Consider the following 26,756-nt stretch of genomic DNA (forward strand, 5'->3'; position numbering starts at 1 on the left):
CAAAAGTGCTGGGATTATAGGCCTGAGCTGCTGCACCTGGCCATGTCTTTGTTTTCTTGATTGTGTCTGTGAAGCATGAAAATTTTAAATTTTGATGAAGTACAATTAATTTTTTTCTTTTGTCGCTTGTATTTTTGGCATCATATCTAGGACACCACAATCCAGGGTCATACTGTTTTATGTCTGTGTTTTCCTCTAAGAGTTCTATAGTTTTAGCTTTCACATTGAGGTCTTTGATTCATTTTGAGTTAAGTTTTATGTATGTTGTGAGGTAAGGGCCTAACTTGATTCTTTTGGATGTGAATATCTAGTTGTCCCAGCACCATTTGTTGAAATGACTTTTTTTCCCCATTGAATTGTCTTGCTACCCTTACTGAAAATCAGTTGAATATAAATGTGAGGGTTTATTTCTGGACTCTCAATTCTGTTTCATTTATCTGTGTTTCTCTCCTACGCCAGTACCACATTGTCTTGATTATTGTGGTTTGTATTGGTTATTTTATTATTGTATTATTATTGACGATTGTAGCTTTGTAGTCAGTTTAAAAATCAGAAAGTGTGAATTCTCCAACTTGAATTCTCCAACTTTTTTTTTTTCAAGATTGGCTATTCTGGGTTCTTTGCCTTTTTGTGAGAATTTTAGGAACAGTGTCAAATTTCTTCAAGTAAGTCAGCTGGAATTTTGATGAGGATAGTGTTGAATCTATGTATCAGTTTGGGGAGTAGCATCATCGTCTTTGATCCATGAACATGGGATGTTACTCCCATTTATTTGAGGATGGTTATGCTTTTTTCTTCAAAATTCAGTTGGGGCCGGGCGCGGTGGCTCAAGCCTGTAATCCCAGCACTTTGGGAGGCCGAGGCGGGTGGATCACGAGGTCAAGAGATCGAGACCATCCTGGTCAACATGGTGAAACCCCGTCTCTACTAATACAAAAAAAAATTAGCTGGGCACGGTGGCGCGTGCCTGTAATCCCAGCTACTCAGGAGGCTGAGGCAGGAGAATTGCCTGAACCCAGGAGGCGGAGATTGCGGTGAGCCGAGATCGCGCCATTGCGCTCCAGCCTGGGTAACAAGAGCGAAACTCCGTCTCAAAAAAAAAAAAAAAAAAAAAAATTCAGTTGGAAGAGTTTTTTTAAACTGCAGTTTTTATTACTTTTAAAATTCAGGTACATGTTTATTTGAGCTGAAAATGGTTATAGGATCTTTCATAGCTGCATTTTAATTAGTTGGCAGAATCAATCTACAGTTCCTTCAACTCTGGGAATACAAAGCTTTTATCTTAGGATTTTTAGAGGATTTTCTCATTTCTGCTGCTAAAATGCTTTTCTGAGCTGATAAAACCACTTCAAGGCAATGGCTGTGGCAATACAGACAGAGGTCAGTGTTGCAGGGAGAGATCTTTTCACATAACAACAGGTAGTGAGGAGGTGAACAGATCTAGGATGTATTGATGGCCTTTAATATTTGAGTCAAGAAGGCCACTTAGCAGACAGTTTCACAGTAGATTAGTTAAGAGATAGTAAAAGCTCAATTGGGACCAGACACGACCATTAGAATGGAAAAGAGAAGATGAAAGGAAAAGTGACTTTTAGGATTATAATTCCATATATTCATATAGAGCAAATGATTATTATGAATTACTATAAATATAGTAGAAATAATTATGATACACTCAAAGCACTAACTGATGGAAAGAATAGTCTTTTGGTTTCTTGCTTATACATTTTTAATGAAGAAAATAAGGAAACTTTTTTTTGGTTGTCATCCCTAAAGTGAGTCTTCCCTGAGGTCTCATCTACCTCATTACAGTTACAAGTTATGACATCCAAAGAGACACTGAGAAAGGAGGTTCCTGAGAATATAATTATTAACATTTATTTGTACCCTTGTTAGTCACCTTGATGTCTTTATAGTTCTTTCTTTAAATTGTTAATGGATGTCCTGCATATAATTTAAAGTTTGCTCAGATTTTAAATTTTATTTATTTTTTATTTTTTTTTAGAGACAGGGTCTTGGTGTTCCCCAGGCTGGAGTGCAGTAGTGCAATTATAGCTCATTGTATCCTTGAACTCCTGGGCTCAAGCAATCCTTTTACCTCAGTTTCCCAAGTAGCTAAGGCTACAGGCTTGCACCACCACACCCAGCTAATTTTTATATTTTTATTTTTGTGGAGACAGGGTCTCGCTGTGTTGCGCAGGCTGATCTCAAACTGCTGGCCTTAAGCAATCCTCCCGCCTCAGTGTCCCGAAGTGCTGAGATTACAGGTGTGAGTTATTGTGCCCAACCAGCTCACATTTTTTAGGGAAGGAATCTTAAAAGTATTTAGGGCAAATGTAGTTAGTTTGGTGAGCAGAATTTAAAGTTGTCTGTGCAGTTTGTCAGCTATTCTTTTCTACATTGTTCCACAGGTGCATCTTCCTCAGTCATCCTGAAAGATCTGAGGATTTTAAAAGCCATGTTCTTGTTAGACTTTGGTAGTATTGACAGACGATAGCTTAATGACTTAAATGCTCCAAGTTTTAAAGTCCAAACATGTAGAATATATGTGGTAAATCATAGTTTATACTTTCTTAAAAATGTAATCATTAGAGCAGATACTTTTGAGGTGACATTGTGTACCTTGACACAGATCCTCTTGTAAATAGGCAAAGGGAGATCATGAGGTTCTGAGTTATTCAATGTTAAGTTTATAAATTTGACACAGATGATTCTATACTCTGAAGTACTTCTGTGGGGTAAACATGCAGCATTTTAGAATGTTCATAGCAAATGGTTCTGTTTACACGATGCTTGTCAAATTTCATGAGAATGGTTTATCCTTTTTGAAGGAATGGGTGAATTTTGGAGACATAGGCAAGTGTATGTACAAACCTCAAGTTAAACATGTTGAAGGCTTATGGCTTACATCATTATTTCTGAAATTGTTCTACTTTTTAGATTTGAGACCACTCAGCCTAGGATTGTCATTTACATTTAGCTCTTCTGTCATCTTATTGGTTCCTGTTTAAACTGTTAACAAGTCAGGCTTTGTGGCTCACACCTGTAATCCCCCCTACTCGAGGGACCAAGGCAAGAGGATCTCTTGAGCCTAGAAGTTCAAAGCTGCAATGCACTATGATTGCACCATTGCACTCCAGCATGAGTGACACGAGTGAGACTCTCTCTTAAAAAAAAATACACACACACACATTTTTTTAAGAAAAAAAAAAGTTAGAGGAATTTCTTAATTTGTCTTCCAGTTTCCCCTCCTAGCCATTGAGCATATGTAGTCATCAGAATACTTGTCCTGAAGCCTGTTTTGACTGTGTTAGGTCCCTGTCTAGAGTGTGGCATCAGAGGCTATGCATCTGCAATCTGGCATCCCACTTTCCTAGCCTAAGCTCCCCTGCTTCTCTGCCTGCTGCTCCCATCAGTCTGGACTCCTCGCCATTCTCTGGATGCCTACTGCTTATCCACCTCTTATCTTGACTCACACTATGCCCCATGGCAAGAATATGCTTTCTTCCCATGTAATCATTCTTTTAAACCCATTTCTGTCCTTCATCACCTGCTCATGAGCCCTTGGGCTTTCTTGATTACAGTAGCTGCAAGTGATCTCTTTTCCCCTCTCTCTTTCTGCAATCTGGCAATCTCAGCTGGCACTGACTTCAGATTGCTTTCTATTTAGTAATATATATACATATATTTTTAATCTTTCCAGAGAGATTTTAAGCAATGTATGAAGGTAGCGATTTTGTCTTGTATGATTTTGAAGCCCACCCAGGACCTAGAGGCAGATGTGGAGGCAGACGTGGAATGAGGAAAAGAATGCTGAACTCCAAAGTCAAGACAACGCTCTGCCATTAACTGGTCTTGTGACTTTGGATAAGTCACTTATTCTCTTATACCTCAGTTTCTTTCTTATAAATGAAAGAATTGACAAGGTTGTATGTAGGTACCTTGGTTTAGGTTGGTGCAAAACTAATTGCAGTTTTTGCCATTTTTTTTTTAAATTTTTTTAATTTTTATTTTGAAAGTAACGGCCAGAACCATAATTACTTTTGCACCAACCTATTAGTTTTGGCGTGGCTTCCTCTATAGCATAGCTCCTTTTAGATAGTAGATGCTCAATAAACAGTTAATGAATTTATAATGTAGGACCTAATTTTTCATCATGACTTACTGCTTATGTTCTCTTGCCTGTCAGATCCCTTTCTTCCTAAGGAAAAGCAGTGTCTTGATGTCATAGGAGCACTGTGAATGCTAGTTCCCAGCCTCCTCCTTTGTTCTTAGTCCTTGCATTGTCCAGTTTCTTGGCATATAAATGTATGGCTATTTATACTGTTTCTCACTAGCTTCCCACTTTCTTTCTAGACTAGTAGACACATTGCATGTAGTCTCCTTAAAACCCTACAGTTACTCTGTTGATTTTTGCATATAACAAAAGCTTGGTCCATTTTATCCTTAAAACATTAAAAGGTAGGATCCATTTATCGTATATTATATGGATAGGTATAATGGGAACATATATAGTCAAATTCATGTCTTTATATAATATGTTCATCATCTAGAATGGAATTTAGATCCTTTTTCTGAAAACGGTTGTTGATTTTTTTTCCTCTCCAGAGTGGTTAAGAAAGTGGCTCAATACATGGCTGATGTATTGGAAGACAGTAAAGACAAAGTTCAAGAGAATCTGTTGGCTAATGGAGGTAAGCTAATATTCATGATTTAATTATTATTAACTCATATAAAGCGAATGACTAAGCTACAGAAACAAAAAGTAATGTCAAAAGTCTGTAGAGTCCAGGTGCGGTGACTCATGCCTGTAATCCTGGCACTTTGGGAGGCTGAAGCGGGGAGATCATGAGGCCAGGAGTTTGAGACCAGCCTGGCCAACATGATGAAACCCCATCTCTACTAAAAAAAACACAAAAATTAAGCAGGCACAATGGCGGGTGCCTGTAGTTCCAGCTACTCGGGAGGCTGAGGCAGGAGAATTTGCTTGAACCTGGGAGGCGGAGGTTGCAGTAAGCCAAGATTGTGCCACTGCACTCCAGCCTGGGTGACAGAACAAGACTCCGTCTTAGAAAAAAAAAAAAAGTCTATAGAAGAGGATGCTAAATACAATAGAAAGCCATTAAAATACAATTATTATTACTGAATTTGGTGATACTTCCAGGTACACGCTGTCCCCTGAAACATAATCTTGTAGAAGACAGTCTTACATAATATATAATATAGCTTACGATTTGATGTCAAGTCTCTTGCAAGAGCAGTGTTGTAAAGATTTGCCTTAGTTCTTTCCAGGATCTATTTGTTCATGCATTTACAAGTAAGTTGTATATCTCAGCATTGTTCCAGTTGAATACCTGCTGTCTTATATAGGTTTTTGTATTTTAACAGTGTATAGCTGTGAAAGCCTTAAAACAGAAATTATTAATTTTATTGCAGAATAGTGCCCCTGTCCACCCACATTTCATTTTGGTATTCTTTACTTAATACCTAGAAAATAGCCTACTGACTTCTCTGTAGCTAGAAGCCAATATCTACATAGCGTTTGCTCTATGTAGTAATGACTTTATAAAGATGGTTCTGACCCCATTGTTGTCATTTGTACTTGCACTTCTTGTTTTCTTATGAAATGTCATTTTAGCATTTTGCTTCATTTAAAATTAAGCCCATCTTTAGTGATATGTCATTATAATAGGAAATAATGAGCTAGGCATGGTGGCTCACGCCTGTAATCCCAACACTTTGGGAGGCTGTGGCAGGAGGATCGCTTGAGTGCAGGAGTTCAGGACAAGCCTGGGCAACATAGGGAGACCCTGTCTCTAAAAAACCAAAACAAACAAAAAGAAAGAAAGAAAAAAAAATTAGCTGGTTGTGGTGGTGTATACCTATGGTCTCAGCTGGTCAGGAGGCTGAGGAGGGAGGATTGCTTGAGCGCAGGAGTTCAAGACTGCAATGAGCTACAATTGTACCACTTCACTCCAGCATGGGTGACAGAGCAAGACCCTGTCTCTTTTTTAAAAAAAAAAAAAAAAAAGAAGGAAATAACCCTTTCTTTCCCCCACCCCACCGCTTAATAAACTTCTGGGAGCCTTTCATTTCATTCTCTATGGGATCATCTGCTCTGATAAGGTCACTGTATTTTAAATCCAGTGTTCCTGAAATCTCATTTTTTCTTGCAAATAATAGCTGTTCAATAAATATTTAATCAGTTAAAAATATAGTAGCTTATTCCTGTTCTTTATTATCAGGTAATTCTGATCTGATTGTTTACTGTGTCTGTTGATTTGTGTTTTGAGAAAGAACAGATTTATGGTGCCTTTACTGATCTTCTGTGTATTTCATGAAATGGGGCAGTCAGTCTAGTAGGTGGATTGGTGGTTGACCAAGAGGGGCAGTGCATCTAGAGTTGCTTTTGGAAATACCATCTGTGTTGTTGACTCACTGGTATTATGTAAGGAGGTATTGAGAAGAGAAAGACATTTTTATATGAATTACTTTTGTCAGCACTGCCATACTTAACATTTCGTTTCACTGACCTTGATCCTGCTAGAGGTGAAGTCACTTTGATTACTAAACTTTCAAGGAATAAGTTGTTGAGTATTTCTTTAGCTTTACATGTTTTATTCTTTCCATTTGAAAATGAAAGGGTCCATGTTTTGAAAATTACTAAAGTGTGGACTCCTGGAAACAGTCATCACGTGGTTTTAACAGACAAGTTTATTTTCGGTTTGTTTGGGTAAGTTATCAAAGAAAGAACATACTTTTGTCAAATTCTGCTTCTTGAGAAGACAATTTGAAGTAGTTTCTTAATCTTTGTGTCTCTCTCCTTCATATGACGCATATTAGGAATATGTACATATTTCATTTTTAAAGTAATCAAATTAGAAGGAGCATCTTAATATGTATTAAATTTTGAGTAAGAAGAGATTACAAGGTAAAATTTTGATTAATCCCTGTTACTTAATATAGTTCACATTTAATCAGGATTCTTCAGAAATGACAGCTTTGCTTATTTCCTCAATGCCAATTTCAGCATTAAAATATATTGCTGTGTAAAAAACTGAACAATTCTATTGCTTCTCTTCAGTAATTAATTAATTCCTTTATTTCAGTGGACTTGGTTACTTATATAACAAGGTTCCAGTGGGACATGGCCAAATATCCAATCAAGCAGTCCCTGAAAAACATTTCTGAAATAATTGCCAAGGTAAGATAATACTTGAGACAAGTAGGACACGTTGATTTTTAGTGGCTTTGCTTATTTTATAATTTTGCTATGAAATACTTTGTAGGTTTTGATAAGGCAACTTAATTGTATGTCACAGATAGAAGGTATCCTTACTACAGCTTTAGACATTAAAATATGTTAAAATGTATAATGCTTCCATGTGTAGATTATCTAAGTTACATACTTAGTTATATAATTAAATATTACATCAACAATGTTGAAGAAAGAAAGTGTGAAAATTCTGTAATTATTATTTATACAAATTTTAAAGGTACCTGAGATTGTGTAGAATAGGAAATTAGAATCTACTAAGATTTCTTAGTCATTCAGGTAGGTAATAGTAGTCACTAAAGTATTTTTATGTGCATATAGTACTTGTTCAAACATTAAACTCTGTGGGTTCTCTGAACCTTGAAGCTGATGCGTGAACCCACCAAATTAAGAGCTCCTTTTATATTGAGAAATCCTTGAACTTGAGAGGAAATGTAAAAGTCTGTTTTTTCCCCCCGAGATCTGTTTGTGGAATAAAAGTCTTAACAGGAACTATAATGAGACAGATAGACAAGGACCTGTAAATTGTTTGCAAGCATTCTTATTGACCTGGCTGGGGCAAGAAGTGTAGTTTAAATTATTGGACAGACTTTCCTTGGCTCCCAGTAACTTTAGTTGTGCACTGTGCTGTATAGTTCAATGTAAATAAATAGACTATCAAAGATTTTAACTGAAGTCATCATATAATTTTATGACTATAGTTTAAGAAACTATTATTTGATAATATAAAGTGGGGTTCTTACCATGACTGCACCTTATTTTCTGGATCCTTAAGGATTCGATCGTCTGCTTCCTGATGCTGTTGTAGATAGGGAAGCAGGCTTAGAGAGGTGAAGGGACTTGCCCTCGTGCTACACAGCTAATGATGCTAGAGCTATGTTAAAGTCAATTCTTCAAATGTTGTTTACTTCATATTTTCTCCTAAGTAGTTAGTAGTTTTAGTCTTCTTTTGAAAAAAGCAGCTTTTGAACATGAATAAGTTCAACTATAGTTTTAATTTTGTAGAAAAATACTCTGTGTAATAGTGATGTTTGCAGTAGTCAAAACTCTTTATATAATTTATTTTGGAAAATATCCTTCAGTCTTCTGAATTGTAGCCTTGTAATTAGTAATCTCCAAAACCAGTAGCCTAGATTCCATTTCCATCGCTTAAGAAGTAATAATAATTAAAATACATGTGGACTAAAACATTACTTTTGATAGAAAATATTCATATGGAAATTATCATATTAAAAAGAAGTAGGCTGTTTTTAAAATAACCTTCTAAAGTCATGCTTTTAAAATAATAGAATATTCTTGCACTAGAAACTAGAAACTGGTGGGTTTTTTTGTAGAAGTTAAAGTTTAGCTGCATTGATGGTATTAGTAGAGGCGGATTTGGAAAAATTTTGTCTGTTTTTCTTTTTCGAAGGGAGTAACTCAGATTGATAATGACCTGAAATCTCGAGCATCTGCATATAATAACCTGAAAGGAAATCTTCAGAATTTGGAAAGAAAGAATGCGTAAGCATATCAAGTATATTTGAGTAGTAAGAACTGGGGAAACATACTGGCATGCACTGAAGGAGATATTGTGGGGATGTAGTTAGTTTCAGTTTATGTTGTTTCTGTAATCAAAGTGGTGTTTCTTTTACTGCATGGAGAAAATTCACTAAGATAAGTTTATAGAATTCAGACTAGTCAAAATAGATGGGAGGCTGATTTATTGTACTTGTTTTACAAATAATACTTGTGAACTGGGTCCTGGCTTATCCCTTTATCCATTTGATATTTCACTGAAAAATAGTCTAAAATTGTTTTAAATGAAATCATAATATAACTGCATAGCAATTACCTATTGCTTAACTATAGGAGAATCCTTTTATGATGTAATAATTATTCTCTCATCTGTTTTCTCAGTTAAAGTTTTTCACTCATTAGGTTTTTAAAAATAGGACTGAATTGTTTTGGTTAATCCCCTTGTACTATGACTCCTACAAGTGCAACTGTAAGCATGGAAGTATTCAAGCTGTGCCTTCATATCCTAGAGGGAAAGTTGGTTGGATATTATCAGTGATACAAACAGGGCAAGACGTATTTATTATAGGAAAGTGATTACTGGAAGACAAATGAAGACTGATTTGAAAGAGTTAATTATTGGGTTAGCTACCAGAATTGCCTGGTATCAAATGATACACAAAGAGAGGGAAGAACACCAAAGGTGTTCTTAGGTGTTGTGCTTAGATGACATAATTTCATAATTATATGATGGAATAGACTTTAGTTGATATCTAATGAGTAGATAGCACTTTTCCAGTCAAGATACTATATATGTACCCAAGAGAAGAGGTGAGTTATAATAATTAAAGAAAACACCAAACACTAGAGGCAGATTTTGATAAAAGATATTTCTTTGGTTGTAAGGGTAGGGTATATTCAGCTAAATGATGACTTATTACAAAGTAAAAATGTTAAGACTAATCCCTCTCGATGTATGTATAGTATATTTGAATATTATGAGCCTGCTGTTTCCTTACCTGTGTTACAGAAGCACATAATTATCAGCCTAATGATTTTTTTTAATTCCTCAGGGGAAGTTTGCTAACTAGAAGTCTAGCAGAAATTGTGAAGAAGGATGACTTTGTTCTTGATTCAGAGTATCTTGTCACATTACTGGTAGTAGTGCCCAAGTAAGTCTATTACAAAAGGTTTTACTTGTTAAAATACAAGAAAAATGTTAGTATCTAGTATTGTAATTTGAAGTTGTCCATAAAATCCAAGTGTAAAAAGAATATAACCTTGCCATTCATTCTGTCAATCAACATTTGCTCATGTGGCACATGAAGTAGAAATTAGATCATAACCTGGCAATGGAGACTTCAATTATAAATAGAGTTTCCAAATCAAATTTAGTAGCTTGGTAGAGTTGGCTCATTCAAACATTAAGTAATGCTAAATTATCGATTGTTTCAAAAATGCAGATTTTAGATTTCTCAAAATAGGAAGGTCTTTGCATTTTTTTCTGAAAAAAAATCTTTATGACTGGTTAGGATGAATTAAGCCCTATAAGAAGCAAAGAATAGATTAGATCGGAGATTAGCAATTTTTTTTTTTCTATAAAGGGTTAGATAGTAAGTATTGTAGGCTTTGCAAATGATGTGCTCTCTGTCACAGCTACTCCACTGTGTCAACTTTGTGGTTATAGCTGAGTAGCCATAGATGATATGTAAATGAATGGATGTGGCTGTTTCAATAAAACTTTATTTACAAAACAGGCGGGGCTGTGGCATAGTTTGCTAATCCCTGGACTAGATAACCTTTTAAATCTCCTTAGGATTAGGCCTTCTGTTTTATTTAATATTTGATCATAGTTAATCTTGAATGAAGTGAAATGAAATCTTTGGGTACCAGTAGGAAGATCTGGACTCTGTGTGTGTCTGTATAGCACTATTAATGGTTTCACTTTAGACTTACACACTGAAGTCTTGCTATCTGGGAATGTTTGGGGGATCCAAATTCAGGTGGGAGATTTGGGTCTTTTTCAGAGTATCATTGCATGAAGACTTCCTTGCTGTGCTCTACATTTTTATCTGGTTCAGAGATTGGGAATACCAGAAAATGATGCCTCCATGGAGTTTACAGTGGCTACAATATTATCTGACTTCTGCATTTTTTCCCCTTATTGCAGTACGCTGGCTTTTGAATTTTTCTTTGCACATGGAGAAGGCCTTAAATCTAAGGGTTTCACTCCAGAAGCTTTATTTTGTATTTTAGTTACATAACTCTCCTCTGTTACACTGAAACACTGATTGTTAATAACAAAATTCTATGTATCTGTGCTTTTGTAGGAAAATAACATTTGCCCAGATAAAATATTTGACTCATTCAACCTTTATTTAAAACTTGGGTTCAAAACCAGAAATGTTTATAGTTTACTGTACCTTGTAGTTGAAACATAGGACCTAGGTTACTTTACATGATGAATTATTTTCTGCCTTGGCCTGTAAACACTGTTAATTCTTTGTTTTCATTCTCAAACATAGTTCTCTCTCCCCACATCCCGGGAAGCCAGTGATCTCTAGAGAAGGTTGTTGCACAGTGCTTTGTGGCAACATAGTTTGCTGTCATTTCATTTACTTACTACCTCATGGTACTCTGTGCTTTCCATAGATATAGTTTTATTCAGTCCTTCATAACGGCCACTGAGCAGGAATGATAGTAATTTCAGCATGACCTTTTTAAAAAAATGAGGCACAATACACATGAACTATTTAGTCTGAAAATAATTTAGAATCTATACATTGCTTTACTTCCTTTCCAAACCTAGTTCTAGGATGTGCCTCTTTTGCAGTAGTTACTGGATGTTGGGTGGTGACATCCAATTTCCTGCATTACTCGGTGTATTTGAAATTTATTCTCAGTAGGAAACCTGAATTTTTTTTATTAAATAGAGTTGAAGTATACTTACTATAGCCAGATTTCCTATTTATCTCATACTTTTTTCCTCTTCCTGGATTTGGCAGGAAGTAGGTCTTGTTTTTCTTTTTTAATGTGTATTGTACCTTTTCTGCAGGTTAAACCACAATGACTGGATTAAGCAATATGAAACACTAGCCGAAATGGTAGTTCCAAGGTCTAGCAAGTAAGTAGTAGTTTTTGTAAAACCATTTGTTTCCTAGAATTCCTTTTAGAGTTTGGATGTTGGCTTAGGAAATATGTTTGCTCTCTTGCCTTTGGGATAAATCAACCTCATGAGTGAGTTCTGTGAACTCTAGTTGCAATAATTTTAGACCTAGAAGAGACTTGGCACAGTCTGACAACCTCCCGTTTATAGACTTAGAATTTTGAGGCCAGTGAGGTATTAATAGTTTACCCAGAGTCACACATGTCATTCGTGGCAGGGCTAGAACTAGGACCTAGGTCTCTGGTGTAGTACTTTTTCTGCCGCACTGTGCTGCCTTTTGAACATTCTTTATTCACTATTGCATACCTACTATGTGTCTATAATTCCTCATTTTACTTGCCAAAGGAAGTGTACCAGAATGGCTTCTGGACTGCCATGTTGAACTCCAAATGTTCACCATCACTTTGAGCTTAGATTTTACCTAATCTGTACGTTCCTTTTATTAAAAAAACAAGCAAAAAAAACCCTGTTTTTATTAAGCAGTTTTTAAATTTATGGATTTAACATGCATTAATTTAAAACAAGTCTGTGAAGAAATACGGAGTATGGGCAGTTATCATTCTTGTTCTAATAGAAGAAGTCAGAATAGTTGCTTGAATAGTTGCCTGAGGCATATGGCTGTGTAAAGTGTTGAGTGGCAGAGTTAGGGGTAGAACTCAAAATCTTTTAGCTCCGGGTCCTGTACCCTTTTAATACTATTCCATGTCATTTTTTCATCTTCTGCCATTGCCACACCAGGTGTTCTTTGAGAAAATATAAATACAATGTATCTCTACCCCAAATAATTCATCTATAACTATATCTATATATTTATGCTTCAAGGGGAGGCAGCAATGTGGAAGGTACAGGAGGCAATAAAGAAGTGGAATTAGTAAGGTCAGGCACATGAAATGTTTTCTTTTTCAAAGTCATTATGTCACATGGAAGGTAGCTTAGTATAATGAAAAGAGTTCTGGACCCAGGGATCTGATTTCTATTGCTGGTTCTGTTACTGGTAGAGTCTGTCACCTGTAGGGTCTGTCACTGGTAGGGTCTGTCACTGGTAGGGTTGTGACTGCAGGTTGTCTAGGTTTTTGGTGTTTTGAACAAAGAATTGAACAAAATGCCCAGAAAAGCAAAGAAAGAATGAAGCAACAAAAGCGAAAGCAGGGATTTACTGAAAATGAAAGAAAGTACACTCCACAGTGTGGGATCGGACCTGAGCCGTGGCTCAAGGGCCCAGATACAGAATCTTCTTGGGTCCAAATAACTCCTACAAGTTTCCCATTGGCTACCGCATGCTCACCTCATGTAAATGAAGTGGTAGCCAACAGTCAGTTTGATTGGTTGCAGAAAACAGCCAACCAGAGGCTGAAGTGAAGTTACAAAGGTCACACTCCTGTGCAAAGCAGTCAGAGGCTAGGGTGAAGTTACAAAGTTATACTTATGTGAAAATGAAAATCATTTGGCAATCAGTCTAATTTGTTGCAGACAGCCAATTTCCCATCTGCCATGCAGGAAAGGTCAAAGGGAGTAGCCTCTGGTCCTTTTGTTACTTAGGCATGGAAAGTTAGGGTTTTCCTTTCAATTTAGTTCTAGGAAGTCGGGGTGAAACAGCCTTAGGTTCCCTGCCTCCAGACTCTATTCTCCTGCCTCAGTTCTGCTACCAACTTGCTGTGTGACCTGGGGTAAGTCTTTTAACTTCTCTGGGCCTCATTTTCTTTGTCAGTAAATGAGCATAGCACCTTCCTTGTATATATTATAAAGTTATTTTAAGGCTTAATGGAGTATTCAAAATACAAGATAATGTTACTATATTTTCACAAATGTTGATCTTTTGAGAACTAAACAACAAACTTGTGCTCATCATGAATTTTTTTTTTTTCATTTGAGGGAATACCTTTCACTCATGCCAGCTCTTCACATGGTAAACTGAAGACTACAGTTGTGTCTTGATATTAGTTTCTCACTTAGGCTGTTGATACTGACAGATCTATAGGGCATTAAAGCCATAGAGGTTGACTCTGTGTCTAGGAGGCAGGTGGAGGAGGAGAGTGAAGACCCTGTGCATACAGAATGTCCTCCAGAGGTGGACATATGCCAAGCCAGATATCCAGGGGGATGGTGTGTAGGCTTATTACGTAAGCTCAGATTTACTCTGATAGGAGGACTTAAATATTCCATCAGAAATTTACATATTTGGATGGTCAATTTAGTAGTTTAAGGGGAAGATTTCAGGTAGGGAACAGTTTAATGCAGTCAAGACTTGTTTGCAAATGACTTGCAAGTGCACACTAACCTTCTGAGAGCTCCTAGCCTTTCCTTGCTCAGTGAAAACATCTGTTCTACCAATTTCTCAGTTCAAAGTACATTTGAAATCACTGACTCAAAGACTTACCTGTTTAAATTCAGTTAGAGAGAACATGGCACTAGCCCAAATAGCACCATGAAGAGTATGTGCAGTTCATGTAGGGGCAGATAGGCTTTTTTGGGTGAGCCTGAAATTTTGTCTGCTATTTAGGAAAGATCTCAATGACTTGATGCTGAATTTTTGGCTTATCACGATCAGCATTTTTGAGTAGTTACTATGAGTTAGTCATTGTTCTACGTGCTTTACACAAATTAAGTTAATTAATTATAGGTAGTAGTAACACATTACTTTTTGGAATGATAACTTGAGTGATTATTCTTGGGAGCACTGAAGATGAAAGTGTAATTTTGAGGTAGAATAGATTGAAAAATATTCACTGTAATATTCAATCTAATATTTTTCAATCTATTCTTCTAACTGTCCTCAAACCTGAAAGAATGCAAAAATTCACAAAATATAACTATTTGTAAAATATTCAATATCAACCTGTGGTCAAATATCAACAATTTCATATGGTTAAATCTACTCTTCCCACTCCCACCAGACCTATTGCCACTGTTCCAGCTCTGACTCCCTCGTCCCTTGCCTGGACCATGGTAATTGACCTTAGCGGTCTCCTTTTCTCTGGTATTTTCTCCTCTCATCAGTCTTCCACATTGGTGCCATTTTCATCTTTGTAACATATAGATCTGTTACTTCCCTGTCTAAAACCCTGCTTGTCCCTCCCCTCAACACACACACACACATACACACACACACACACACCTTTCTTATACCCTATATTCCAGGTACACATACACATACACGCGCTCTCGCTCTCTCGCTCTCTCTCTCTCTCTCTCTCTCTCTCTCTCTCTCTCTCTCTCTCTCTCTCTCCAGGCTGGAGTGCAGAGGAGTGATCTCCACTTACCATAAGCTCTGGGTTCAAGTGAGTCTCCTCAGCCTTCCAGGTAGCTTGGATTACAGGCATGTGCCACCACACTCGGCTAATTTTTGTGTTTTTAGTAGAGACGAGGTTTCACTATGTTGGCCAAGCTGGTCTTGAACTCCAGACCTCAAGTGATCTGCCCACCTCAGCCTCCCAAAGTGCTGGGATTACAGGTGTGAACCACCATGGCCAGCCCCATCTATACTTATTTTTGGTAATTCCTCAAATGCACCGTGCTATTCCATTTCTATATTTATTTGCATATGGGTTTTGTCTGGAATGTTCTTCTCTTTTTTGCCTTTCTTTCAAACTTCCACCTGGTATCACCTCTTTGGTGAAAGTCCTTTGAATCCCTTCAGATAAAGTTACTAATTCCCCAGTGTATCACATATATTTTCTATTACAGCACTTACAACTCTGTATTGCAGTTATCTGTTTATGTCTGTTTCCTTTACTAAACCCATACCTTGAGATTGGGAAATACTGTCTTAGTTTTATACTAATATCTAGCAAGTGCTTGCATTACAGAGTCTCTGTACATGTTAAATGACTAAAAGTCCATTATAGTAATAACCTGTGATTTATTTTTTATACAGCTTTAAGAAACACCTTTCCATAGGGGAAAGAGGGAAAGCAAGTGGCATTTGTTTTTTCTTAACAATGTGGCATAGTAGGATTTAGTTATAAGATAAGATGGAAGTTTTATCTTGGCCTTTGTCACCATCAGGATTTTGGGTAAGCCATAGGAATTTGCTATGTCCTGGATATCTGCACAATAGGTAGGAACCTGCTTAATAGGTAACCTGCTCATCAACACAGGGCCATGTCAAGCACCAAATGCTTTTGGAAGGTTTTTCAAAACAGTCAAGTATTGGATAAGTTTAAAAGATTAATATGATAATGGTATAACATTATTTGTGGCTCTGAAATAGCTTGTCAAGTTAGATTTGGATTTGTTTTGATCTCAGGCAGTTCACACATCACTGAGTAAATCTTGGCAAAAGCAGAAGATCCTTAAAAGGTTTTTTTTTTAATCAAGCTCTGTCCACTTGGTAGCTGCCCTTCATTTGGTTTGATGGGCACCAGGAGCAAGAACTAAGGGTAATTGTTTTGAGAAGACACAATTTAACAGGAGGTTTCAATGTTCTAAATCCAGAGTAGGTGAGTTTTCTCTGCATGTCAGCGATTACAGTGATCAGTACTCCAGTGGTGTGTGCTGATCATACAGTAGGGAGGTGGCCCGGCTGGCTGGCTGACCAGGAGCGGGGTAGATTCAGTACTTAAAGCCATTCTGTGATTAAACACTGTAGTTGCCTACTGAATTTACTTGGCTAACCAGGTGGTTCTTAGGCATCAGGAAAAACTACACATGCTTTTTATAAAATTTTAATATAGTATCTTTAAATTCCACAAGCATTTTTCTGTTTTGTAAAACTTATTTTTTCTGATTTCAGAAATACCACATTGTAAATAAAAACTAAACTCTAAAAAACAAAGAAAACAACCAACAACAGGGCACAGGACACTTTTGGTAGTGATGGGCATGTTTATTGTCTAGATTGTGGTGATGTTTTCATGCATATGTCCACGTTTTGGATTATAGACATTAAATGAGTACAGTTTTTTGTATAACTATTATATTTCAGTAAAGCTGCTTAAAAAACACTAACTAAACATTAGAAGATCTCCAATATGTGAAAGATAGAAAGGGGAAGAGACTCCTCTCAGTAACATCCCCCTGCCCCAAGGTTATTACTGTGGAGCCGGTACTGTGCAGTCTCAGCTTCTATACAGGAGGCACTGTAGGTAAATTCCTAAAGCCTAATTTGGACCATACTGTACACAAGCTATACCATTCACCTTTCAAACAGTGGACTTTCCCCCAAGGTATTACAGATTTATATGACTATTAAAATTTCTTGGCAGTTATGTCTGGAAAGGTCTTTCTAGTGATGTCCATGGAGCTGTGACTGAATCGAAGTTCTGACCTCACTGGGCTTTTAGAAAAAGCCTAAAATGGAGCCATGAGGTGCACACAAGTACATTTATTCAGAGATTATTTAGACAGTTGTGTTTGTCATTTTTTTTTTGACAGGGTCTTACTCTGTCACCCAGACTCGAGTATAGTGGCGCAATCTCAGTTCACTGCAGCCTCAACCTCCCCAGCTCAAGTGATCCTCCCACGTCAGCCTCCTGAGTAGCTAGGACTACAGGCATGTACCTTCACGCCCAGGTAGTTTTTGTATTTTTCATATAGGCAGGGTCTTGCCACATTGCCCAGTCCAGTCTCAAAGTCCTGAGCTCAAGCAATCACCTGCCTCAGCCTCCTAAAGTGTTGGGATCATAGGCATGAGCCACCACATCCAGCCTGTCAGTTTTCGATTAAGAGGTATCATGGGAGCAAAGGAAAGATCCAAGGTTTGAGGTGCTGGTAATGCAGAGAGGCTACCCTGGGCCTCAGTGGGGCTGAGTTGGCCTGGAGAAAGGAAGAATTAGGCTTCCAGAAAAGAAGAGCGTACTTATCAAGGAGACACTGGAAACACACGAGCCTGGCGCTGATAGTGATTGAAAAGTGTGATTCTTACCATTTGGATACTCTACTGGAGTTAATGTCTAATTTTGTTGGTTAGTAAGAAATAAATGTAATTAGACTGTTAAGGTAGCTTAAGCAAAATATATCATAAACGTTAAGTATCTTCAGTGTTTGAGGCAATCCAGATCGAAAAGCATTGAGGTGATTTGGGAAGGGCCATTATACTCCACTTTTCTCTTCCACCTCTTTCTGAATTTTGCCCTTAATATGAAAGACAGCAATATGTATAAATCTTTAAATGGACTTTTTTTTCATAGTGTTCTCTCAGAGGACCAAGATAGTTACCTGTGTAATGTCACCTTGTTTAGGAAGGCAGTTGATGACTTCAGACACAAAGCCAGGGAAAACAAGTAAGATTATTATTATTTTTTGTTTATTTACTTTGTTACATCAGCTGTATACAACGTGAACAATTTTGTTTTTTTTCCCCAAATGTAGATTCATTGTTCGTGACTTCCAGTATAATGAAGAGGAGATGAAAGCAGATAAAGAAGAAATGAACAGGCTTTCTACTGATAAGAAAAAACAATTTGTATGTGTTTTCAATATTTACTATTATTTGATTAAGCAGAAGAAGTGATATTGCTTTCCTTTGATTTAAAAGAAAGTAAAAATCTGCTTTGGTTTTAAGACATTTGATTTTAGTTTTTTTTTAATTGATTAGAATGAATTTCTTCTAAAGCTTAACTATTCTAAAGATAACTATTCTATTTAAGATAGACCTAAGCTTCTTCTAGGTCTATCTTAAGTAGATAGAATAGTTATCCTAAAACACATACTTAAAAATAAATTACTCCACCTAAATCCATATCAGATATTAATTTTAAATGCAGTATTCTGGTTAATGTCCTTGTACGTGAAGGGCGATTTTAGTTAAGTAACAAAGTTCTTTTCAGTAAGAATTTTCACTTTCTTGAGGCAGGTGTTTTTCATGCCTCAATCTCTTATTGAAGCAGTTTGTATTGAAACTATTGGAGAATTGGTGTATTCTAGATGTAATGGGAAATGAGTGGAATTGTGAAAATGAAAGAGATGGTATTAACTTGCCATCTTCAAGTGTGGGGTTACTGTGAAGACTAAAAGCTTGTTTGGAAAGGGAAATATAGTGAGTAAAAATGTGTTTCTCTTAATAATATGAGAGGAAATAAAGGGGCGATATTGAAAATTAGTTCCAAATACTTTTTAAGTCATATCATATCAACTAGAAGGAAATTAATTCTAACCAAGTAATGTCCAAAATAACCAGCTTTTTAGGGGAAACCTAAAATCCTTTTAAAGAATAGATAGATTGACCACAGATTTTCACTTCATTTTGCTATCCTTTTTGCTTAAATTAATTGGTTGGTACATCCTAATGAGCCTAATAATGTTATCCAAGTAAGTGTTAACAGAACTGACAATGTATGTCTTTTAAGTATGGAAAGAGGAGGTATTTGAAATCTGTTTAATCCTACAAAATATTTGAAGTTTACGAAGAACTTATACTACATAATTAGAATGTAAAGAGGTTTTAGATATCCAGACCAACTCCCTTTTTTTAAAGATGGGAAAACTAAGAGCTAGGGCTGTTAAATGGCTTGCCTACATAACCGTTTATCTTTGTTACTAAGAAGTTGTTTGTAAGTTGAATTTCATTTTAAATGTATTAAATGTTTTCGAGTGTTGTGTAGTAAATTCAGATCTTTATATTTTGATTTTCAAACCTAAGGCATTTCTATATCTTGTACCAGTTTAAACTACTTTGATGAAAATATATGCCTTTTTCTGTGCTAGTGAATTGGTTCAGTGCATTTTAGTGTCTGTTGAGATCAGCCAGTAGTGGCTAACCTTATAATCTAATGTAAGGTGAAGTATCTGAGATAATGAGAATAATAGACATGTAGAAAGTGAATTATGTGACTTAATTCTTTTATAGATTCCTAATAGGTAGTCATTTAAAAAAATATATTTGGTCTATCTAATTTCTATTTCTAAGACCAGATTTATGGTAATTTTTTTCTCTTTTTATAGGGACCACTTGTACGGTGGCTGAAAGTGAATTTTAGTGAAGCGTTTATTGCATGGATTCATGTGAAAGCATTACGGGTTTTTGTTGAGTCTGTTTTAAGGTAAAGAAAGTTAATTGCCAAACTTGGAACTTAAGAGTTTATAGATTCCTTACATTACACAGTCCAGCAATAGGAAATTGGTTTGGAGATACCAAAGGGCCAATCATGAGACAGAGGTTGTCAGTATCACACAGCTTATGAAATGCATATTAGTCTTGTTGTTTAACAGCAAGTTTAGAAAAAGAGATTAATGCTGCCGTATCCTTAGTGTTAATCTCTTGTGTAGTTACTTAAGTTAAAAGTAGATTAAATATTAGCCAGTATTTGTTTAAAAGAAAGATCTTTCAGATGTTTTTACATGTCACTGGATACATAATATACTAATGACTTATTGAAATCATTTTGTATTAACCTAAACTATTTTAGTATTTTGAGATACTTAAAAAATCATATTCTGGTCCTGTGTGTGTGTTGCTCATATTAGAAATAGTTTTTAAAAACCCAAAACTTATATATAACCATGCTCACTATTTTTATGTTTCTTCAAATTTTCAAAGTAGATGTGGGTAAGCTCATGCTATTACCATAAAAGTATTTACTAACCTTACTGTAATTATTTCCTGAGGCTATTCATATATTACCTTAAAAATTGAATGGTAATTGAAGTAATTTCTGGTAATCGGCTCATTTTCAAGAGAGATTTCTATCAGACAGTGAGGACCAAAGGTTTGCGTTTCTATTTATATTAACATTTTTTGTGTATATTAAAGTTTCTATATAGATTAGTTGAACTTGTAAAAGTAAAGTGAGATACTCTCTCCCTGTGAACCATGATTAAAGAGTATGAGAATATTTGCTTTGATAAGAAAATCTCTTTACATGTTTGCTTCTGTGGCATACTGTTATTTCTGCTCCTTTGTAAGGTACGGCTTGCCAGTGAACTTCCAAGCAATGCTCCTTCAGCCCAATAAGAAAACTATGAAGAAACTGAGAGAAGTATTACATGAATTGTATAAACATCTAGACAGCAGTGCAGCAGCTATTATTGATGTAAGTATTATACTATCAAGTATATATATTAAGTATATATTATTAGATAGCCCAGTAGAGTAAGAATTGAAATGAATTTCAGAAAAAAATTATTGAAAGAAGATAGACAGAAAGAAAAGGGAGAGTAAATATGATACTTAATTATTTTTTATTACTTTGAGGTTCTCAACTTGTTATATAAACATAGTAATTTACATTATTTACCTGTTTTATGCTAATTATAGCTGTGTTTTACTTCTTGGCATTTCTACAAGCTGATAATTATCTTGCTGTGTATCAGATGTTTATAGCTACAGAAATACAGAAACCAGTGGATACTAGTTATTTACAAAAACTATAAATTGCAGAGAGGCAGAAAATAAACAGTTATTTTAATTTTATTTAGTGGAAGCGAGAGCATCAATAGATGAGTATTTTCAAGGTAGGTATCATTTTTCTAAAATGGTATTGCTGGGTGTGGTGGCACATGCCTGTAGTCCCAGCTACTCAGGAGGCTGAGGTGGGAGGATCGCTTGAGCCGAGACCTTCAAGACTAACCTGGGTAACATAGCAAGACCCCATCTTAAAAAAGAAAAAAAAACAGACTGACAAAAATATATTTATGTGTGTTTATATCTTCTTTTAAACAAAAGTGTTACCTTTAAACAAAAGAATATATAAACTGAGTTACTTGAGTTTTTTTTTGTTGTTGTTGTTGCTGTTTAAAATTGTAATGGGCTTTTATTTTATATTTTTGGTTTCAAATATCTTGCTGACTTTTTTTCTCTTTAAAAAGTTAAGGGTGGATGGTAGTATCTCACATAGGCATTAAACAGTTTATCTTGATAGAAGGAACTGTAGGAAATGACTTGCTACACTTTGGTGGAATTGTGGATGAATAAGAGGTCTAACTATTTGATACACAAATGTTCTACCAGTAAGTTCTCGTAACATGCATATATAGTAAGTGTTATATCCTTGCATGTTTTTTGTTTTGAGATCAGGTCTTGCTCTGTTGCTCAAGCTAGAATGCAGTGGCATGATTATGGCTCACTGCAGCTTCAACCTTTGTGCTCAAGTGATCCTCCCACCTCATCCTCCCAAGTAGTTGGGACTATAGGCATGCACCACCATGCCTGGTTAATGTTTTTATTTTTATTTTTTGTAGAGATGGGGTCTTACTATGTTGCCCAAACTCATCCTGAGCTTAAGGCCTTGCCTCCCAAAGTGCTGAGATTATAGAATAAGTGTTGCTTTTAAATCATACGTGCTTTATTATTACTCCTCATTTTGTAAACTTGGTATTCCGTAAACTCAGTATTCTAGGCCCAAGATTTAAAAACTAAGTTTTTACAGTATACATAAAAAAGGTTGGTGGGATCATGCTGAATACATATGCCGGCTTTGAAGTCAGAATGCTTGAACCTGGCTTTACCACTCACTCTCTGTGTTTCCTAGGACAAGTCAGTCTTTTGGAGATTGTTTCCTCATTTGCAAAATGGGAATAATAATGTCTAACTCAGATAAATTAGCCTTAAGTGCATACATTTAGCCCAGAGTAGGTGTTCAATAAAAAGGTAAATGTTAATACTTGCTTTCTTTTTTTGAGTTGTGTAAATACATAATTGAATAATTGTCTATTTTTCCATAGGCTCCTATGGATATTCCAGGTTTAAACCTGAGTCAGCAAGAATACTACCCCTATGTGTACTACAAGATTGATTGCAACTTGCTGGAATTCAAGTAAAAATGGCCTCCTCCCCAGACAATCCTGTCCTTGTGCTGGTGTGTGCTAACAGAAATAAGTTGCAATATGGTCGTACTTTTAGCTCTAGAATCCTTTGCTTGCTTCCTACCCCCTTTCCTAGGTGAATTCTCCCACAGAGTGGTCTGTATCTCGTTTTCTTTTTAAAGGAAAAAATATATATATTGTTTCTTCTTATTGATCAGGTCTGTAAATGTGTACTAAAAAAAATCAGAGTTTATTTATAAACAGAATAGTTTATTTAAAGAGAAGGTCTTTTCCTTATTGATATCATGGTATGCATTAATTCCATTTGTTACTATTGTGCACAAAGCCTTGTTTACAAGGGAATGGTGTAAACATTTATACTGTTTTGTTCACTGTGTTTAGTAGACATAGCTGTTGAATAGTTATTGAATCGTGATGTAAAGAATATGTGACAATATGCAGGTATGGGCTTTCTGAAAGTTTCAGATTTCAATCAATGAGCACTGTCAACACCCACAGGAGAGAATAAAATTACCTGTGCAAAGGTGTATTGTGGTGTGTGTAACTTAAGATTACAGTTCAGTTTGAGAGTTTAATAAGTGATGTCATAGCTAACTTGCTATGCTGCTTCCAGGATTTTGTTATATGCTGAGGTGTAACCATTTGTGTTGTCTGACTTTCGTATGATTTCATTGAGCCAAATTATAGCAGAGTGGCTGAGCTTGTGTTCCTAGGCCAGGCCCTAGCTCTGCTGCTGATGGGCTGTGTGGTCCTGGGCAGAGTGATCTCCGATTTCCAGTCCCTCCTCTCTAAAATGGGCATGATTAGAGTGCCCACCTCATTAGAGACGTTGAGGTGAGTCAGTGCGATTTGGGTCAGAACACAAATTTGAAGATTATTTTTCAGTGTATGATGGGTATTTACATTTGAACACTAGACTTTTAGTTCTCTCAAATAATTAAGAAGCAGGGCTGGTTTTGGATAAAGTCTAGCAGAACTATGCAGCTTTAGTCATTTGTTTTGTCTAAATCCGTATTTTACATGTTTTCTTCTTAAGATCTATAATTTTGGCATTTATATCATTTGTGACGTAGTCTGAAAATAGAGACATTGTTGGCCTTTAGTCTCAGAAATGAATGAATTAGTTTAGTGTCCTGAAAGAGCTTTTAAAAGAGGATGTTGTGGCAATGCTCTTCCCTTACTGTGCACTCACAGGTTTACAAATGGGAAAAAGAAGTTTACATTTCAGTTTAGGGGCATCTCTAAGCTATGCTATTTCCTTTAGAAAATTAGCCTCCAAAATTTTTTATTTCAACATTTAATATTATTTCATAAATAACTTCAAACAAATACAGATGTCCACAATGTAGAACATGAGAGATCCCCTCCCTCAATTTCCACCTCCCAAGGGAAGTTTATATATTTTTCTAGGTCCTTTTCTATCTTTACATCTCTCTCTCTCTCTCTCTCTCTCCCTCTCTCTTTCTCTCTCTCACATATACACACACAGAATTTATTTTTAATAAAACAGGATTATACTACACACATCCTGTCACTTGCTTTTTTTTTGCTTAAGAGTATCCTTAAGATAATCTTTTATGTCAGTGAAGCTAGAGCTACCTCATTCTTTTAACCGGCTGCATGGTATTCCATCGAGTGTCTGCCATCAGCCGTGTGATAGTCTGCTTGTTTTTAGTTTTTGCTCTTAACAAACACTGCTACAGTCAGGATCCTTGCACAGATTTCTTTGTATACTTGTATTGGTATTTCTGTAAGATCCCAGAAGTGGAATGTGTAGGGTCATAGGTTATGTACATTTAAGTTTTTGACACTCACTGCCAAGTCATCTGTCAGAATTCTAAACTAAAGACATGTTTGGAATGTGGATTTATCTTCAGTTTTTCCTTGGACAAGAGGAAGCTGTGAAAAAATTTTGATATCAGAAAATTCTGGTTTTTTGTCTTCTTTTGCACGTTCTTTGAGTGTTAGTATCTGTAACATGGGGCTACTCTATCATACGGAGGTATGTTTTGACAATAAATTGACTTTTAAGAAAAGCTTTTCACTAACCTGAAGCTCAGCCACACAGTGACTTCTAAGGTTTTAGACTTTACTGTTGTTCTCATGAGAACAGGTAGAGACTGCGTAAGGTTTAAAATCCCAGCATATGTTTGAAACTACGGGACTTTAACTGTGGTTTCCACCAGGGAAATTATAGCAGAGTGGCTGAGCTTGTGTTCCTAGGCCAGGCCCTAGCTCTGCTGCTGATGGGCTGTGTGGTCCTGGGCAGAGTGATCTCCGATTTCCAGTCCCTCCTCTCTAAAATGGGCATGATTAGAGTGCCCACCTCATTAGGGACGTTGAGGTGAGTCAGTGCGATTCCACGTGCCAGAAAGTGCTGTGAGTGGTGCCTGGTGAGAGGCTGGTGTAGGTACTTAGCCCTTGGGGAACAGATGTAGTTCCTTTTCACTGTGTTTAATTTGGGAAATTCCAGGTCCACATCATTGTAGAGTCTGAAGGTTAGAAGGAATTCATTGTGTCTAACGTAACATTAGAGCAGTTTGTGTCCTCGAGCTCTGGTCTGTGCTGGATTATTGATATTGTTGGTGACGGTCACCATTCCTGGGAAGGGACTGTCCCAGGCCACTTGCCTTCCCGAGGAGTCTGCTGGTTCTCCTCGAGGATAGTGCTCAGATAACAGACTCATTAAACATTTACTGAGCTTCTGTCAGGGACCATTCACAGCCACATCATCCTCTCGTCCCTTCCCTGTGTTGTTATGGTGGGAGGACTGGCAGTCCCCATTTTAATGTATGGAGACTTAAGGTCAAAGAAGTGAATTCTTTGTTGAGTCACAAATTTTGAGCCAGTCAGAATTTGAACCTAAGGTTTCTGACTGCTGGGTGACATACTTCCCTACCTACACTCACTGAGCCAGACGCATTCCTTAACCTGAGTCCAAGATGGACAGTGGCATAGGAAAGATACTAGATATGGAGAATCAGATGTTAACTTGTGTTGCTATTTGTTTTTGTTTTGTTTTGTTTTTGAGACAAGGTCTCACTCTGTCACCCAGGGTGGAGTGCAGTGGCACAATCAGGGCTTACTGCAGCCTCAGCCTCAACTTCCCAGGTTCAAGCAATCCTCCCATCTCAGCCCCCCAGGCAGCTGGGCATACAGGTGTCGCTACCATGCCTGGCCAATTCTTTTGAATTTTAGCACAGATGAGGTCTCATTATGTTGCCTGGGCTGGTCTCGAACTCCTGAGCTCAAGGGATCCTCCCGCCTCAGCCTCCCAAAGTGCTGGAATTACAAACAAGCATAAGCCATTGCGCCTGGCCTGTGTTGCTATTATATTTAGTAGGAACCCAGGAGTCCAGAATGCTTCTTCTACGATGGGTTAGATAATGTGTCTAGTTGTTTGCATGCTAATGTCAGTAGCCTCAGTTATTCAACCTAGGAGATTTTTCTACCTCTCACACTACCCTGCTAAAGTTGTTCTTCAGCAGAAAATCTTTGTGGAACTTAGTCCAGCTTTTTGAATGAGTACATATCCAGTAGTACCCTTAAAGTAATGCTTTGTACACAAATACTCAGCAAATGTGAACCTTTATTTGCTCTTACTTCAAAATTAAATAGTCCCAAATGTTGGAAATAAAATAAAAGACATTGGTCTAGATATGAGGTTTTTCTCCTTCATTCTCAGCTGTCCTTTCTTTTAAGAAGAAATCAAAGTAGCATATGCACAAGTTTAAAAATCACATACAAATGCTGTGGAACAACTTATAATGAAAACCTTGCCTGCCTTTATAAAAAATGTGATTATCATCTCCTGTTAACGTCAATAAAAGATGGTTTGTCCTAGAAGGTCTATAAATGGTATTATGTTCTAGAGAAAACCTAGCAAAAGCTTTCCTAATTTAGTACTTGTCTCTAAATTGATGTTCACCCATTTCAATATTGTAGTCTTATTCATGGTCTTTATTTTTCTAGCATAGATAACAATTAATGCTTTAGATTCATATATGCAGGCAATTCTTGCTTTCTAAAAAAAGGAATATGGCACATTGGAACCATTTTATTCACCAATGGATTTACCCTTGAGTATTTTTTGATCTGAGCTGATGGCTTGTGAGA

The 26,756-nt window shown here is 36.6% G+C and overlaps 1 protein-coding gene across 3 annotated transcripts in view; it reads left to right on the top strand.

Moving 5' to 3' along the window:
• ATP6V1C1 (ATPase H+ transporting V1 subunit C1) overlaps positions 1-26,298 on the top strand; it is a 48,432-nt gene extending 22,134 nt beyond the window's left edge. The window contains exons 4-14 of one of the 3 annotated variants that reach the window (XM_064384475.1): positions 4,609-4,694; positions 7,110-7,204; positions 8,688-8,779; positions 9,847-9,945; positions 11,829-11,897; positions 18,068-18,160; positions 18,249-18,342; positions 19,821-19,918; positions 20,782-20,908; positions 21,294-21,329; positions 22,539-22,607. In XM_064384475.1, the coding sequence (XP_064240545.1) occupies positions 4,609-4,694; positions 7,110-7,204; positions 8,688-8,779; positions 9,847-9,945; positions 11,829-11,897; positions 18,068-18,160; positions 18,249-18,342; positions 19,821-19,918; positions 20,782-20,908; positions 21,294-21,314 (874 nt within the window). In that variant the 3' untranslated portion in view covers positions 21,315-21,329; positions 22,539-22,607. Of the gene's footprint in view, positions 1-4,608; positions 4,695-7,109; positions 7,205-8,687; positions 8,780-9,846; positions 9,946-11,828; positions 11,898-18,067; positions 18,161-18,248; positions 18,343-19,820; positions 19,919-20,781; positions 20,909-21,293; positions 21,330-22,538 lie in introns of all 3 variants that reach the window. The other 2 variants (XM_021675735.2, XM_021675736.2) reach the window with 2 other exon arrangements.
• The last annotated feature ends 458 nt before the right edge of the window (positions 26,299-26,756 follow it).

The sequence above is a fragment of the Aotus nancymaae genome, unplaced genomic scaffold (assembly GCF_030222135.1).
Source record: "Aotus nancymaae isolate 86718 unplaced genomic scaffold, 86718_ANA_hifiasm-v0.15.2.pri h1tg000036l, whole genome shotgun sequence".
NCBI lineage: Eukaryota > Metazoa > Chordata > Mammalia > Primates > Aotidae > Aotus > Aotus nancymaae.